General features: G+C 32.5%; 1 protein-coding gene across 2 annotated transcripts; it reads right to left on the bottom strand.

Annotated features, from left to right (window-relative positions):
• Positions 1-1,214: 1,214 nt before the first annotated feature.
• Positions 1,215-19,155, bottom strand: LOC143187021 (uridine phosphorylase 1). 2 transcript variants are annotated; one of them, XM_076390950.1, is made up of 6 exons: positions 18,954-19,155; positions 9,042-9,165; positions 5,184-5,345; positions 4,904-5,089; positions 4,494-4,826; positions 1,215-4,353 (listed from the first exon to the last, which is right to left on the bottom strand). In XM_076390950.1, exons 1-6 carry the CDS (start codon positions 18,986-18,988, stop codon positions 4,171-4,173), a joined length of 1,023 nt encoding a protein of 340 aa, XP_076247065.1. In that variant the 5' UTR covers positions 18,989-19,155; the 3' UTR covers positions 1,215-4,170. The 2 variants fall into 2 exon arrangements, with proteins under 2 accessions (XP_076247065.1, XP_076247064.1); XM_076390949.1 differs by lacking the exon at positions 18,954-19,155 and adding an exon at positions 9,921-10,187.
• Between the last annotated feature and the right edge of the window lie 445 nt (positions 19,156-19,600).

A 19,600-nucleotide genomic window follows, 5' to 3' on the forward strand; every position in this document is an offset into this window, starting at 1 on the left:
TGAAAGTATTCCCAACGAATTGACGAGATTTTCCAGATAAAAATGAAATCAAACACGGCGTAATTCAGACTATTTAGACTCCCGCTTATAATGTGTAAATGTCTTATTATATTAACAATATTTTTATATTAGTAAATAATAGATTTTCTTCAAGGAGAAAAGTACAATTAAAAGAAGGTAATTTGCGTTTTTATTAAAAGAAATTAGGTTACTTTTTGAATATTTTAAGCTTATCCCTTGTACATTTTATAAATGATCTTTAATTATCGACATGCATAATTATTTGCTGACATCTAAGACTATTTTAACAAACATCCTACGGGAGAATAACAACATATTCATTCATCATTCTAAAAATACGATTAATCTAAATTATACAACAAAAGGAACATGTCATACAGTATTAATATACAAACACAAATTATTTCAAAGTTGTGCGTTTAATTTAGGTAGTGTTCAACTACTTTTATAACACAGTTGCTAGATATTGTCTTACTAAAATTAAAATATTACAAATACAAAATAATTGTTAATATTACTGTAATATATAACTAGTATTTACTATAACAATTTAACGAAGTTCTGATACACCTGATCAAATATTTGAGCTAAATTTATTTATATAATTTAAGAGTTACATTGATTGCAACGGAGCTCGAATCTAATTCCGATTCTACAACAATTTAACGATTAGCTTAAAATATTCACGAAAGTGTCTTCTTTGTTTTAATAAAAACAGAAATTGCTTTTATTTTCATTCTTATTGTTTTCATTTGTACGTTCCCTCTTGAAGAAATATTATAAACAATACTTTAAATTGTCTGAATTTCATTTTTATCAGAAAAATTTCACTCGTGGTTGTCACAAATATTATCTTTCTGGAGTACCTGTTGGCGAATGGGCCACAAAACGAATGAACCGTTCGTGCGTTTCCTCTGGTTGTGGATGTCGAACGATTCACGCAACCTTGTCAATCGACGCTCAATATGACTAGTTGGTTGATTTCATGCCTATCAAATAGTACGGATACTTTAGTGACGAACATGTTTTCCTGTGTTCACACCAAGGCGAATCACTGTCAGAAACTGCCTTTTCAAACGCCGTATGCCAACATGATTCGCGTTTCGCGTTCGCCATAGTGTGTGTCGAGGGTAACATATCGAACCATTGTGGACCATTTTGGAAGAGGTCAGGACACTGCCCGAAGGGCAAAATATCAGCACACGGTATTTATCCTTTTTTATTGTCTTCTTAAAACATAGTGCACAATAAATAACATCGATATATGATCTGTCGCGATAATCAATTTCTGAAAAGATTGATTAGCTAGTTTGCATCGAAATAAATATGTTCACAGTGAGAGTATAGTACTATAAGGAGCTTACACTAAACATCTTTCTCATAGATGTTGCATCGATTAAATAGCAATTGGATAATCGAAGAATATAGATAATAGTGCAGAATTTGTGGAATAGTGGGACATTAATAAATATAGAATACATTAAATATCGGCGATCCATCACGTAGGCTTATACGTACATACATGTGGAGGATCGGAAACATGTGTATAACATTTGGTACTTGTAATACTCGTCAATTTCTTAACACACATCACAGATATGTCGTTGTTTATAAAAAATAAAAAAGGTAAACGTAATGCCACAGACTGAATTACTTATCATTTGATCTATTAATAAAATTATTCGTAAATTTGATGGAATTACAAACAAACAATTCATGATATCAAGCAATATATGCTTTTTTTTCTACATGTGTTAGATTCGTTCGTCCCTATCGAATGAAAAGATAATTTTAACCGAAAAATTCTAATATTCTTAAATTACTTATTTTTAGAGTTTAGGCTGTTCTCAGATCATTGAAATCGAATCGAGTTACTTGAGACGTATTTAGGACGAATTTGAAAATAAATTCTGATTAATCATCATCAAGAATAACTTGTGAAGTAGACTCGATTTCAAGTTCTGCATTTTATTTTCTGAGATTGAATTCTTATACTTAATGTTCAACAACTTCAGTGAAAGCGTATAACATTAATCGTACAAGTGTATAACATTACTAACTCTGCTATAATAAACACGGTACAACGCGAGAATCGGTGTGTCACAGAAATATAATCAACATGTCAAAGACCCGTCACGTAGAACTTCGTGACAGGATTAACAACATTTGTAACAGTTACCATCAACTTTTATGCAAAGTTATATATCTATAATAATAAATAATGAACAGGCAATTGTGCGTTCTGCATGAGAGGTATACCAAAACATTAATTATTCTAAAACCTGGTTTATAGAAAGTAAGGTATTTGAAGAAGTTTTTTTGAAAAAATTGTTAATAAAATAATTTACTATGGTACTACACATTAACATACAAAAACACACGATTTAAAGATATATATATTTGCCTCGCAACCATTACGAATAAAATCCAAACCCGTTTAATAACGCTAGCTGCCTCAACTTTTCTATTGTAATATTATAAAGTATCACGTCCAGTTTTACTGTTTTGCAAAGAGGAAACGGTATCTAACTTATGGCCAATAATTTTGATCTTTTATTGGCCATAGATTATAACACTGAGATTAGATTAAGAGTATCACTGATAACTAATATTTTTTCAATTTTTTTTGGCACTGGAGTATAAGAAATGCTTGAAATGGACATAACACACGAACGTTGTTTCGCTATTCTCCAACAATTCTTAATCCAATCTCACATTTGAAATATAAGGTGCTGCTCACATGTGCTTTTTATACGTACGTACACGGAATGTGCTACAGAATAGCTGCAACTAGTACAAAGAATAAATCGTAACATTTCGTAGTAAATATTGCATTGTTGAAAAATAGCTTAATAATTTCGCAACGTGGTGAAATAAATAGAACTGCTTACAGTATTCCGGACTTACAAAATAAATGATTGATATACTTATTGCAAAACCTAAAAGGCTTTTTGTTATACGATGATTTTTCAAACTCTGAGAGAATTTGGTCGACGAGCGTGCGAACACTGTGCATATAATCGTAATATTTTCAAATAAACTGTTCAGAAAGTACACAGATAATAGATATGTGATCAAGTGTACCCGTAAGTACACTATGTACTTTGGGAGTCATATTTTGAAAGATTTTGCCTGCTTTGTACTTGGGTCACCTCATCAGAACGGTAAAACCGACGAGGTTCATGATTCTCTGACTGAGTCTCTTCTCTTTACAATTATTATAAAACTTAAAAGGAACTTTGACAATACTACAATACTTTAGGTACCCAGTAGTGAAGATTTACATAAAATTATATAGAATTAGAAGAATAAGTTACAAAAAGTGTCTACCTCATACAACATAATTCATAAACGGAGGTACAAACGGAAATTGGATAAGTTTACAAGGAATAGTAAGCTGAAAATATAGAACATTACGCATGATCAAAGAATTTTATTCTATATTTACGACTTACTTTTTTAATTTATATGGAATTGCCATGCTTCTGTTTGTACCCCCAGTTATGAAACTTTCTCTATAGCATTCAATCATAAATAAACAATATTAGATATTAAATAAAGGAATCTTTGTTAGTGTACCTAAAATTAAATCCCATTCTCGTAGATAATTTATTCGAAAAAAAAGAGAAAAAATAAAGAAAATACTTTTAGCGTATATTTACAGTGTATATTTAAAAAAATAAGTATTGTTTCTTTTGTTTGGAATTGGGAGAAACTCAAACTTCATTTTATAAGTCACTATGTATCGTTGTTGTGACTGCTATAAATAAATAAATAAAAGGAGGTCCGTTTTCTGAGCTAATCGTTTAGCTTTAGGTTAGCTGCTAGTCACAGTACAGCACTGACTCAATATAAGTTGACAAATCGGATTCATTCGGATTTACCTCGATTAAGGTTAAGTCTCTTGCTTAAAGTCTGGTTTTCTATTTTCCTCCTTCATATTAACGCCCTCAGAACACGATAAAAAAGGAAAATAAGTTCTGAACACTTGATATTTCCAAAATTTTTGGAAAAGAAGTCGGCGTGGCTGGGTGGCGAGGACAGAAATCGCTTAATAACACAAGAGAATCCATTCGATTTATATCGAATCAGTCAGTACATTCCCTTATGTTACCTTTGCGATTCTTTATCAAACTTTTGGATTTCGATTTAGTCGTAGTTTTCTGATTCTTGCTGCACCAATTTGAATCGACGCGGACTCTTGACACACATCGATCCATGTCCCTCGAGGGAAAGACGACCTTTTCGTTGAAGGTATCTAGTTATGTAACGGGCAATCAGCCGCTGTGGTCTTATTTGCCACTCCTCCAGGACTTCTTTTGGCTCCAGCACCTATATACACAATAATAACTTTAAAATCAATTATTTAAGTTGAATTTGAAAACGTTTGCTGGCTCTTTCAAGCGACTTACTGTCCCTAAATTTTAGTTAAAATTTTGCTTAAATTTTGGATTCTTTATTTTTACACGCACCTGGTCGCCCTTAAGTCGATCAATTAGTGTTACACAGACAACAGCAGACTGGATACCAGCCTGATGCGTAAGAGCCGCGAACGAGAGACTTTCCATTTCTATATTCACTACACCGGCTTCGTGCAACTTATTTAAATATTCCATCTTCTCATTTTCAGTGAACTCGCAAAATGCACCATCTAACCGACCCTGGCCTTCGTAGAAGTCGTATGTGCACATAGTTTTGCCGATCACAGTATCGTAGAAATCATCACGGTGAGCCAGAGTCTTCAAATTACGAGCTAATTGCTGGTCAAGCTGAGCGGGTCGTCTTACCAGCTTACCCAGTACAGGCTGCGACATAGTTGGACCATTCATTTAAACTAACTATTCATAGATATTTTTTGTTTTCATGAAAGAGAGTCTATTACCAGTTCTAAGTAAGGTTTGAGCATTCCATCAACTGCTTCCTCGGAAATGACTACGGTACCACCTTCAAGACCAATTCCCCCACAAGTGCCGATTCTGAAGAATATTGGATTCTTCACTTTCGCATGGTACATCAGCTTGATGACTTCGTGGAGGAGGATTCCGACAGAAGGTATACCCATTCCATGCTAAATCGAAAATAAATCTTGTTGTATTTGGAAGAACTTGTTTGGATCAATTGGCATTTTTAACAGTTGACAAAAATAATTTTTCTGTACTTACGCTAATAGAAAGGACTGGTCCAACTTTGTACATAGAGTATCGATAAGAATACTGGCTAATGTCTTGAAGCGTCGTTCCTGCTGGAATCTTGTAACCTATTTCCTTCATTATGAAATGAGCGAATTGTTCCATACGTTTCGGTGTCCCTCCCATGCAAACAAACTGCACAAAACGTTATTAAGCTATGTCTCCGCTGAAGCGACGAGGGACATCTTCTCATTTCTTGTTGCTACATGTTCCAAAATGTTTTCACAAATATGGACTTATAGAAACATTTTGTTCACACCTTAGACCACATATACTTATAGATACAGTATCAGATAATTTTCCTAAAGCAAATAATATAAAACATCTATGTGACGTCACATGTGGACAAGATGTATATATAGTTTCAAAAGAGCAATATACCACTGTTTCAAACATGTAAAACTATTTTAATGTTCGACTTGAATACGTTGTTAAGTTTTGTAAGAAATAAATAAATAAATGTATACATTTATTCTTTTTAAAGTATGCAAGATAATAAATATTCTTCACAAGTATATATTTTAATCATTAATTTTTACTGTACTTTTATAATTTTAAATGGTACTCATTATAACGTATTTTGGAGATTATAATTTTGCAAAATTTATTTGTATTCAATATTGAGATAGTGATAATATTCTGCAAAAAATGACTAATTATTTTCTTAAAATATATTTTAGCATAACGGATAATAAAAATACGAATAGTACACAAATGTTTGGGATACATTTATTTCTAATTGTAGATTATAAAATAAAATAGTTTTAGTTAGCCTACTGCATATTTTATTTTTATCATAAACTAAACTGTTGCCTATAATATATTGTGTTTTTCCTTGCAACCTTGAGTGCAATATGTTTGCGCTATGTTTAATCATTTATAATGTAAGTTAATGCTGTGTCAACCATTTTGAATCATCTATTGTCCACAGGCGACGTCACACTTTCCACGTTATCTTTGCTTCATTTGGTTCCTGAATTTCCTATACATGCACTATACACAGACCGTGTCAAGTAGTACATGGCTTAAGGTTCACACTGAAGTAACATATTTCGAGGAATACTTTTTTGTTTCGGTTTCACGGCATTACTTGTTGCTGGTAATAGAAGCACAAACAACAAAAGGTGCAACAAAGGGAACAGTAACAAATGGTGACTTTTTAAAGAGACTTTTGAAGACCTTTCTCGATTTGCGTCGACAAACAAAACAGGGTAGCTACGTCATACGTAGATTCTTAGGCTTTACAGTTTGATCTTAACACAATATAAAGCAAAGGATTTTATACGGAAAATAGAGCATTGATTTTCGCATTACATAATACGAAATAAATGAGGTCGATCGATATCGTGTTATATAATAATGACGGTAGGTACGTGTCATAATAAACGGCGCGCCTTAAACAAAAGAAGAATAGTAATGGATATGCAAAAGGAGAAGTCTATTTCTACCGAACAGGTTCCTTATCCACTTCTCTTAAATCTACAGTATCGCAAATGTTTATTTCCATTTTGATGTATTGCGATTTGTAATACAAGAATGTTTGCTCTGTTCGTGGATATGAAACATGCAATTTAAGCTAAGATAATTGAAAATAATGGCAGAAGGATTAAGAGCAGCCTTGCATAGTTGAGGAATGTGTACAGAACTTTTGGTATTGTTCTAGTTAGGTCACGAAGTGTGCTTTCCATTAATGGTAAAACCTTCATTGATATTGGCTGCGAGTGCATTGTAAATGCGGTCGCGTCGAGTCAGTAGTAAGAAAAGTGCTACGAAAAGCGAGCAATTAATAAATAATGGTCTCAGAGACAACAAAAATAACAGTAAGTTAAAAAATTTAATCGTGTATTGCAATGTAATTAGTGTAATTTATGCAGACTTTATAACCAACTTACTCACTTTACAGTCGCTCAATAAATATTTCAATTAATTTATATCTACTTAAATATCCATAGGTTTTGTGTAGCGAATCGTAAAATTCACAGTGTATTGCCTACATAAATATTCACTAATTTAAACTGTAAGTATTGTAAACATTTTGTTGTGGGAACGAAAAAACGAAAACACAGGACTGTTTGAAAATAATAGGTAGCTTAGATCAAGAGTAGTACAATGCCAAAATTAAACGTACAGCTATTTTCATGATAAATTAAGGAAATTGTAAAAGTGTATCTTCTGAAAGTAAAAGAAGATAAAACTCAATGGAATTACATAATTCCTTGCAATTATGTAAATCTGTTGCAACGACAGTGTACAAGCCATATTATCTTTAGGAGATTAAACTATTGATATATCGTTCTATTTATTCATAGAATATCTTGTCATATGATGCTAGGAGAAACATTAATATTTGTTACTACGAGCCACACATACAGGGTGTAAAAAACATACGTGGTGATATTTGAAAGGATGGTAGAAAACCTCAAATGGAACAAAATGCTCTATGAGCATATATTCTGCAATTTTCAAGATATACCGAAGGACTGAAATACAGCAAAAAATCTTAATGCATTTTGTTGTATGTCTTACGGTTTAACTTTTATAAAGCTTCAAACATTCGAAATCTTTGCAGGAAATAGTTCGAGGATTCTCAAGAGATACAACAAAATCGATTAAGACTTTCTTACTCTATTTTTCCCTTCAATGTATCTACGAAATTACAAAGTTCTCTAATCACTAGTTTAGAATATTGGTATGTTAACTTTAAAACATTATTATTGCAAAATGGAGGCAAATCGGACATTATACCATAGGATATTTTCTGTTCCATCTGAGCTCCCCTACCTAACCTTTAAAATATTATCACGTATTGTAAATTGTTTAACGCCGAACAGACTATGCACGGTTCAAGATTCGCGGTTCGCGAATCGCTAATTTGTGCAATTCGTCGATGCAACGAATTAACAGTATATACTATGCGTGATTCGTGATTCGTTAATTTGCGCTGTCTAGCAGGACATTTGTTCAGTCTGCGGAGATGTCTCGATACGAATGGTTCTCGTTAACCAATGATAGTGGCAAAGAAAAATGATTTCTCCTGAGGAAAAAATATTATTTGACTTCGCGGTAGCAATTATTTTATGTATTCTGATTGCTATATAGTGCCTGTAATCGAAAAAGGGCGACTTCATAAATGGTGGTCAACAAGTTTATATAAAAGCTGGCAAAGGCACATAGATTACTTATTGTTTTAAAACAATTGCCTAGTATAAAATCTATACATTGTTTATCACTCCGCTCCATTATAAATGTTGATAATGTTTCTACCACGAACGACTACATAAAAAATTAACTGACGCTCTATCGGCTGTACAAAGCGATGCCGAAACTCGGGCAGGACGAACAACAACGAATTACGAACGAACTCGTCCACACTATGCGTTGCTGTTCGTGCAACAATAAAATCTATTTAAGTTCGTAAATTTTGCCATCTCGGAGGCGAAATGCCACGCACCAAATTCAAACGCATCGTCCTATGGTATATCTACAGACTATTTACAAACAAGCCACACTACGAACCGCGAATCACGCATGGCTGTAGCGGCCTTTACACCCTGTATATTTCGCGACAGTAGAATCAGACAGAGATTTTTGTTGCGTATGTCTGTTCATCGATATACATAAATTACGTCAAGTATGCGATTTGCAAGGACGTATGATGTAATCATTAACGATGGCAATGCTATTTGATGAATGTATTAAAACTATTACATGGATATGGAAGATAAGACGAACGAAGGCAAAACAAAGAGGTTGCTTGGCGGTACATAAATATTTACTTTGGATTTCTTTGTACAATTGACAGGAAATTTTAACGAATAAGAGGGCACTCACCTTAACGTCGCCAAACATCTCAACGAGATCGTGGGAGCCACTGCCGAGAGCTAGATGGTAAAGAATATCTTGATCCATCAGCTCGATATTCGGATTTCGGAGTCGCACAGACCCATCCCTGTACCTGTACCACATAACATTGTTTATTTGTGGATTTTTTTACTTTGAAAAAATAGGCTTTTCTAACATTATCATATCTAACCAAAAATACAATTCTGTCGACCATAAGGCCAGAAAACATGAGAAATTATACACGAGTAGACAATGAATACCTAATATTTAAATAGACAATAATGTAACTTAAAGAAAAGCATTATGTGTAGTGGCAGGCGGATTCCACAACAGCGGTTCTCCGATATAGAATTTGTTATCAACTTCCTATGTTTCAAGCGCATTTGAATACAGTTATCCTATAAGACATTGTGCAAACTGTTCAAGGTACTAACAAAAATGGCATATTTCTATGAAATAGATTAGAATGTTAATCATTTCGCCAATATCTCCTAAACTAGTGGTTCTTCGTTATAAGTAGTTTATTAATAATACTTTCTGGAAAGAAATGAGTTGCATCAGTTGATGTATAAAGAATATAGGATCATATAGAAAAAGTTTCCCTTTATTTTTATTTCGAGACAAGTGCACTTCGCTATCGAGTAAATTATGTTTGACAAGTATTTGTCTCTTGTCAACAGTTAATGGATCCCTTTGAAGTTTTAGTTGGCCTATTAGACGTAATTATTAAAAAACTAAATAATAGATAATAGGTATGTTATTCACTGTTTCGAGACAACGGTGATATATTACCTCACTGTACAGTATTTCAAACATCGAATGGCCAAGGTTAAGTACGATACTGTCTTGAAATATTACAAAACATACCTAACCGCGGGATCGTACTCCTGAACCTCTTCAAATTCCTCATCCTCGAGAGGAGGCTTTAGCTGACATACGTGGTCCTCTTCCTGACGGAACCGATTTTCGCAGGTGCACGTGGGCATCTCAATAAAGAATGAATCTCTATCTTACACGAAAAAGTGAATTGCACTTTTCAATAGAGTGAAAGGAAGTTAATTCGAAGTGGCCGCCGAAGTTTGTTTAATCGAATAAAGGAAGAAATTTTGTTGGTAACGTTCAGACTAGAATCTCGTGAAGCGAAACTCTGAACAGTGACAGCCAGTCCCCGAATAGAATGCGCAACGCTTCAGGAAACCTTTATACATATGCCCTCTCCCCCCATCGGAGTGACGACCGATCTTATTCCCACTACCTCGTCGGTTCACTGCCAAATGGTTACCAGTTATGGTTCGTTCAGGTTGGACAGGTTACTTGAATTTTGCCAGCTTGAATGCAAATCATTTTTGGACGACTTCGCCAATGTGAAAGGGTTCTAGGGAACGTGGTCGAAGGGACGCTTCCTCGAAGGGACATTTTGTCGAATTCATATTTGATCGTTTAGGCATAAGTCTGACTTAGGTTTAGTTCAGCTGAAAAGTAACGTTTTAAAAAAATATTTACCTAATTTCAATCTAAATCTTAAATCTAAACTTAAACACAATCGACCAAATATAGATTCGAAATGTTCTTGTATGTGATAGTGTTATTTTCTTTGCCTTGAAATATCCTTTTAGGCTTCAAGTGAAGTTGAGGTCCTCTTAACTTTTCCTTGCCTGGGAACACACACTGATTGGTGTGTTCTACCACACTTGAATTGAAGTAACTTGAATGGTTTGAACGAGCCTTTAGTATAAATGTACGTCGGATGTATATGTAACTAGTATCGCTACATCGCGCTGCACCGCCAGGATGCACTTTTAATGTCTGATTTATCGAAGAAAACATCGATAGCGATCGATCATGTGCTTTATCTACAGAAATGTCATATTTGTCGATTGATAATTCTTTGACAAACACTAGTATGATGTTAATAATAATAAATGGGGCGAAAAAAAGTGAAATTTAGATATTACAGCGAACGTGTTAATTATATAAATAAAACTATCCGAATAAATTTTGCCTCTAATGACGATCAATATTTATTCGTGTCTACCATCCACCAATTTTATTTACAAAATAATTTTTCGAATTTCATGCGGGTAAATAATAAGTATCATTTAAAAGTGAGAGGAATATTGATCTAGGTTGTTGACCGCATAATAACTGATAAAATAGTCTTAGAGATATAAACAGAACGAAAAGATAACAGTCTTTGATTTTTACACATCCTAATTTACTGTACGATATGTTTCGCATTTGTTAATATTTGAACGATATTGTTTGGAATAAAATAAATTGTAATAAAAGCTATGTATTTGTCTTTAAGAAACAATATATTGTAGATACTATACTTCTCAATCCTTCAGCTAGGCTTATTGTTAACTTCTCAATGCAGTAAGTAATTTTATATTTTAATTTCTGTTTTAATTTCTGATAGAAGTTTTCTATCCAAATCAATTTGATATAACAAATCCTTATCTACCTTCACATCATCCGATTATCTATAAAGAATATTGTATTCGCTCACTCGAATAATCAAAATTTTGTTATATCTTTAGAAACATAATCCCTTTGTACATGATTATTTTTATTTGTCATTTCAGTAATAACACTCAATATTAATATCTTATCAACATATAAAAACTTTTCCAATCAAGAATTATGTTTGCACGAAGTAGTTTATTAATTATTTATTTTCACTTATTCTATTTGAGAATAATGAAATTGTAGTTATTTTAACTAATAACTGAATCAAACAGCTTTTTGTATAGGTATAGAACTGACTTCCAGGAAAGCTTGTGCATTCATGATACCTGATATCGATCAATCAATTGATTTTTTTAATCTGTCAACAGTCCTGAAGGAATCCCCCGGTCAATATCTCATCAAGATTAAGTAGCACAGTGTTTCTTTATTAAAAATATATTTAACAAATTTATACTAGTTATTTTATTAATTAATATCTACAAGGTGCCTATTTATCTGGATTCGGTGCACTATTTCAGAAAGGATTAAAGATATACAGGAACAATTATTATAAAAATTGTTTGATATAAAGAGGGACACAATATAGTATAAACAACTTTTCTGTTGAGCTAAAAATGGGCGGGTTTTCAAGGCCAACTTTTTTTTTTTTAATAACGATTTATATTTTTTATTTTGGAGTCCTTCTCCATGTAAAAATACAATTAACGTTCATCTAAAACATTTGTTTGTATGACTTCTATTTTTTAAGATAGCTAGAAAAACAGTTACAAAATTATTGATTTTTCAATCATTTTTAACTAGACTTCTACCAATTTAAACAAAAATTGCGAAAGACAAAAATTATTTATTTACTCCTTACAAAGCTTTGGAAATTTTTCCACAATTTTTTATCAATTTAAGCAACTACAAACAGCGTAAAATTTTTTTTGTTAACAATTTTTTCATAAGTTGTTATCAACTTAAAGAACAATAAACAATGTTAAGTTGGTTAAAGATTCTGAAAAAATTTCCAATATATAAATATAATATAAATACATATAAATGTACAGGGTGTAAAAATATTAATGGTCACGACTGAAGGGGTGAATCTACACCTCTGGATCGGTGGACATTAGTAAAAACATCCGTCTGCAAAATTGTTTATAACATTTAAAGTTAAGGTTAATTTGTTTTGTTACGTAATCGTATTCAGATTGTTTAGCAGAGGAAATGTTTAAAAGGAACCATATGTCGTAAACCATTTCGTCAAGCAAAAATCATCAAGGAAAAAAAACATGAAGGAAAAATTGTTAAAAATTTTTTATCGGTTTAACTGGGCAGAGTCACACATAGGATCATGGACTTACCACTACTCTGCTATGCGACAGCGTTTACTCTGAACGTGAGGCTCAGCATAGTGGTGTGCGTACTCCAATACAGGAGACTTAGCAAGGTGCATAGACTTAATAGGCCCATTTCGAGTAACTTCTCTTTCTTTCCAATATTTCCAATATCTATATGGCAAAATTAACAGATGTAAACTATAATATTATATGTAATGATAACATATTTACTTACCTATTCGATGTTAAACCTTCTATCTCTTGTTTTATTCTATTTTTTGGAAAACGTTCCATTCAGAACAAATTCACTGTTAATTGTTACAAATTAAATAATAATGAAAACACTCTGAATAACACTAATAATTAATCAAACATTAACTGGACTTTAACTGAACATCTGCATTTACAAAGATTCAAATATTGGAATGGGCCTTACAAAACTCAGGTCAGATCAGAATCATTTTAACACTAACATCGAAAGCATATCTAAGCGACTGTTGATTTTCTTCATGACTTATTTGAAGTTTTTATTTTTTAGTCTACTACAGTAGAGCAATGGTATTTGTTATTAGTGTTTCAGTGCATAATCGTTAGCGTTTGACTGTCAGTGTTATTAAAAGTAGTTTTATTATTAGGGAATTTGTAACAATTAAGACTAAATTAGTGCTGAATGAAACGTGTTTCCAAGAATGAAATGAAACAAGGAGATAAAACGTTTGAACATCGAATTGGTAAGTAAACATATTACCATTATATACATATAACCCTATAGTTGACGATTGTTAATTTTATTGATTGAAGAGAAAGAAAAGTTACTCGAAATGAGCCTATCAGAACAGTGCACCTTGCTAGGCCTCCTGTATTGGAGTACGCACGCCACTGTGTTGGGGTTCACGATTAGGGTATACGTTACTGCTTACCAGAGTAGTGGTAGGCTCATGCATTTATGTGTGACTGTGTGATGCCAAATATTTAACAATTTTTTCTGAATAAACGGTTCGTTTGCGGCATATGGTTCCTTTCAAACATTTCCTCCCCTAAATGATCGGAACACGATTACGTAACAAAAAAAATTAACATTAACTTTCAATGTTATAAACAATTTTGCGGACAGGATTTTTGCAACTCTCCACCGATCCAGAGATGTAGATTCACCCCTAAAAGCCACGACCATTAATGTTTTTTACACCCTGTGAAATTGTTTTTTTAAATTGGTAGTTATCAAAAAGGTACCTGTTCATGGATTTCAATGATTTTTAAATATGTTATAAGGGACAACATTCTAAACAAGTTTTTCCTATGCATACAATCGACAGTCGACTCTAATTTTCGATATATCTGCAAAAAGCTATTGCTACTACTACATTGAATTCTGCTTATACATAAATGTCCACCATATGTGTGTAAAAGATAAAAAAATTATGCACAAAATTATGTACTAGGCTTGGTGTTCCGCGGATCCGAAGAATAAGCCTTACATTTACATTTTATATAATTCTTTATTACTGTAACTTCGGTCGCTCAATGAATGTTTCAAAATTCATGGTACAAATTGAACCAGGTAGATTCTATGGCTGAAAATAAAACGAAAATCAAGAATAACGAAATTGCGTGGGAGGTTTCGTTTTCAAGAAAATTAAATTTAAATGTCTGTCGAGTACACGCGTACTTAATAATTAATCGATATCATGGATTTAACTACAGGCCTAAAAGTTTAATTAAAAAATGACAATTTTGCACTTCAGGAAACAAGCAACATTTTGAACAATATTTTTATTGAAAATAACAAACTAAATTCAACTAAAAATACACTGATTATTTATTATCCTGTGTTTAATGTATTCTTCAGCCATATTCTGATAGGAAATAAGTCCTGACATTGTACCATGTACAAAAACAGTCACAATAGCGGTCTGTAGTGAAATCCGTGATATCGATTTTTATTAAGTACTCGTGTACTTAACTATTTCAATTTAATTTTCTCGAAAATAAAGCCTTCATGCAATTTCGTTATTTTTTATTTTCGTCTTATTTACAGTCATAAAATCTACCTGACCTAATTTGTACCATGAATTATGAAACACTGTGTATACATTTTAATTTCGCATTGCCCAAGGCTATCATTAGTATATTTCTAATTACGGATAATTTTTGCGGCTTTTTTACACTTATGTTATTGTAAATGGTTATTATAATATCCTAGATAACACCGAGACATATTAAAGACGTTGTGTAAGTCCTAAAAACGTTCAGAAGACGTCTTTAAGACTTCAAAATTTACAAATCAGTACGTCTTTGTCACGTCCAAGAGGTGTCTGAAAAACGTTCAAATTACATCCAAAGACGTTTAGGCCTAAAATAGACATAAAATAGACGTCTTCAAAACGTTCAGTACTATGTTTATAGAAGCAGTAGAAAAACGGTCTTTTCAACAAGTTCACCAAACAAAAGTATTTTCTATTATTACGAAAATATATGGATTATAAAAAAATTCTCAAAGATTCTTAAAGAGAAAGTAAATGATTTCTATCTCTTGAAATTTTTCTTTAAAATCGATAGAATTAGAGTTAAAACTTACTAAAAACAAATTTTGCATTTATTTATACAGAAAAACTAAATTAATGAAAAATTATGAAAAAGTTTTCAAGGCTTTGAGAGAAAAATAAAAGAATTTTTGGTGGACCTGCAGATTAGTCACACCATCACCAATTTCGATGAATTCTAAATGTTACAGAAATCAATATTTTGAACAAAATTTTTCATTTTAAATATTTTAGTTTTCAACATATTTGCAGAAAACTATTATTACTATTATATTGAATTCTGCGTAAACGTACTTGCCGTGGTAGCATATGTAGAATAAAGTTAACCTAGTGGACAAGTAAAAAAAAAGAAAAAAAAAAATCCCCAGACGAACCAAAACCATATAAGCAGGAAGTCGAGATCGGAGTTGTGATCGGAATTCTTAACTGATTATAACTCTCAGCTACCAATAACAGTCATAAAAGATGACCAAAATTCTAACCATAAAAGCATGAGCGGTTAAAAGGTTGACAGAAAAAGTTAACTGATTGAGTTTTAGTCAGGTGTCTGTGACCACTTAGCGAGAGACGTCACGATCAGGACTTGAGTCTGGAGTCAACCCTTATCGACACGGCTGGGCTGGGCGGCTCCCACTCGAGCTCGATACCCAAAAACAACGGTGGCTATAAAATACAAGGGAAAGATGAAGTCGAAAAAATCAAGTCCCTTATTTGCTATTGAATTTTTTCACAAGTAACACCAGTCAATCTCTTGTGCTTTCCCGATGAAAATGGTACCGAACACGACATGATTTCACTTATTTATAATAAAGATATCTAAACTTGGTTTGTAGAAAAGTGCGGGTCAGGTCGAGTAAGACCTTTCCTTCTACAAATCAAATTTTATATATCTTTTTCATCGGGAGTATACAAGGGACCGATTGGTGTTATTTGCGTGAAAATCTGATATCAAATAAGAAATTTTCCTTTCTACATTTCTTAGTCCCTATTCCTATCCTTGTCTTTTATCGACGTAGAGTTCGAGTTCAAAGGTTCTCATTATTCGTTTACTCTACAGCATAAAAATAATGAAGTGATGGGGATGTATACATCATAATACAACGATGAAAACGTAATAATATATGTATTTTTTTAAAACTACTCGTTGCACGGTTCAATTTCGCATAAAATATGAACATGATGATCATTTTTATTTTGTTACAACGCAAAAATCGAAAGCTCTATTTTACCCGTATTTAATATTTCAGCTTATAGAAAAGATCAATCAAAATTTATTTAGAAAAACAACGAAAAATGCTATTTTTAATATATTTTATAATTTAAACAAATAGATGTTTTAAAAAAACTGTTTACATAAATACGTTTGTCGTTCAAAAACATGCAATTGCCAAGTTTCGTACAAATTGGAGATTCACATATCAGGGTGTTCCTTTATAATATGTAATAACAATAATGATATTTGGAACAATTGTTTGAAAATACATTTTTATTAGATAATTAAATGAAGAAATAATTTTTGTACGTAATACGAACTGATGAAAACTATGATTTTAGTATAAACAGTATAATTTATATGTCTCCCTTTAACTTCAATTTACATAACTCTCATTTCAAACATTTTATTATGTATCTACTGCATTTAATAAAATATAAATTATTCATTTATGATTGTAGATTAAAAAAATTATCTATAGTTACTGATTTATTTCAATAATGATTAATCAGTGAATGATTACAATTACCATGATTACTTCAGTAATCGATCACAGAGATAATCACAACATAATTAGATATAGCTGAACTCTGGTCGTGAATTCAGGTTGAGCAAATTTCTATCTTTGAAGAATGTCAGCTGACCAAATTAACTCGATATTGGTGAGAGGAAACTCTTGATCTGACCGTTTCTTTCTCTGACAAAAGACAGTCTAGACCGGAGTTCTAAACGGAGTTCTGACTGGAGTTTTGACCGATTATAACCGCTCACGAATTCTTAAAGGGAAAAAGAGAGATCCGATCACCTATCCTATACAATCTGACAACGTTGTAAAAAAATGCACACCTGGCGTTGGGTCACTTCCGAGCCGAATGCCAGTTGCTCAGCATACCTGAGATCTTTTAAAATACAGACAGTAGGTTTGGTTTAAGTTACCTTCGCCCTCCGGGTCAACTTAGACCCACAAAGTTCTTATAAGGGATGGATCATCTGGGGGATTTTTTTTGGACTGGTCCGTTAAGAAAAAATTTTAAAAACAATGCTCGAACTCGATAATTAAATAATTCACCCCTTATGACATTGGTTGCAGTGTTTCTAGAAACAGTAGAAAAGTGGCCGTCGCATATTGACGTATACGCTGCCATGGCCGCGTACGTATAAGCAAAATTTAATGTAATAATAGCAACAGTTTTATGCAAATATTTCGAAAACTAAGGCCGACCACTTACTATATGTACAGGGAAAGGTTGTTCACAATAATGACTTTGACAATACATTTTAAGGGCATTGAAATCGGTGATGGTATAACTAATCTGAAGGTACATCCAACTTTTGTCTCTTGAAAAATTTTGTTGGAGTTAATAGCATTCGAGTTGAAAATAGTATCGTAGAACTGTCAGGTCAAGCTGAAACCTTATAATTCTACATGAAAAAATAAGTCGAAAATATATAATAATATTTTTTTATATCGTGTTTAGTTTTCGAGAAAACTGAGTTTGAATTATGATCGAGTAGAAATGTACAGAAATGTAGTTTTGGGTGCTTGAAGAGTACACGGGACAAAACGAACATTCACGGTCTGATCATTGACTATTTTTACGGTAAGCTATAAGAAGCAATTCGCCTGTACCTCGCTACACCTATATGTGGGTACAGTCTCATTTTCGGTTAAAATTCAAAGTTAATTTTCTCGCAAAAAATACGTCATCAAAAAATTGTGCTTCACATTTTTAGCTGATTTTTCATACAGTACACCTTCTTTTCGCTTGTTCCATCACTTTTCAGATGCTCTGTATAGAAAAGATGAGTTAATAAAAAATTATGAAAAAATTCTCAGTTTTATGAGAAGAAAGTAAACAATTTTTGTCTCTTGGAGTTTTTCTGTAAAATTAATAGAATCGGAGGTAAAAACGATTAAAAAATCAATTTTGCAATTATTTATTCAAAGAAAACAAGTTGATAAAAAATTACAAGACAATTTTCAGAGCTTCGTAAGGACAAAATAAACAATTTTTATCTCTTGTAATTTTTCTCTAAACCTGATAGAGTCCAAGTACGAAATTATAGATAAAATCAATAATTCAGGTGCTATTTCTCTAAAGATCTGAAATAATCTCAAAAGACAGAGGTCCGACAAAGAAACGTATCAGACAAAAATTGATCGTATTCCGTCGTAGAATACTCCTTGACAAAAACCTCAGATTTCCGTATATAAAATGTGAAAGTTAACCCTCAAACTTTTCCACCATTTCACTTAGAAAAAAACGTATGACACCACATTATGTTTCTTCTATAACAAACATCTCAACAAAGAAAATATAAATCGAAACAAGAGAAAACTGATATCACTCACTCGTCAATTTCTTCCTCTTCCAGTAGAAGACTCATTCTTTCCTGGGCGCAACTTGTTTACAACAATGATTCGTACAATGACAATTTGACTAATAAATAAGGACCAACTTTGTTTAAAGAGAGAATAGAATAATTGGAGTCTGTTCTTATTAAATTATTTCTTAAATCCTTCCTAAACTCCTCCACAGGACTAAACTTGCAGAATTCTACATTAGAGACTAGGATCCACTTTCTGCGCGCGCACTTTCTGTCAATCGTAAAAGGCGTCCTTTTCTCTCTCTCGACGAACATATTCGCCTTAATAAAACGTGGTAACGCGTGGAAACGCGCCATAGGCGTCCCACTTTCTCATTGGTCCAGGGACGAGTTTAATGGGTGTTCAAGGGCCCTCAAATCCAATTACACGAAAATTTAACCCTTTCGTGACAAGTATACATATATGTACCACTTATATTTTTCTATTATTGCACGTACAATGATTTTAGAAACATAGTTAATAAAAAAAAAATAAGAATAAAAGATACTTAACTGTTAATTGATATAATGGGGTCACAGGTCATAGCATTTATACTGACCTTTAATACATATCTACTTGTGTAAAATATTAATGAATTGCTTATAGATAATAAACTAAAAAATTATGAATTC

The sequence above is a fragment of the Calliopsis andreniformis genome, unplaced genomic scaffold (assembly GCF_051401765.1).
Source record: "Calliopsis andreniformis isolate RMS-2024a unplaced genomic scaffold, iyCalAndr_principal scaffold0022, whole genome shotgun sequence".
In the NCBI taxonomy this organism is placed as follows: domain Eukaryota; kingdom Metazoa; phylum Arthropoda; class Insecta; order Hymenoptera; family Andrenidae; genus Calliopsis; species Calliopsis andreniformis.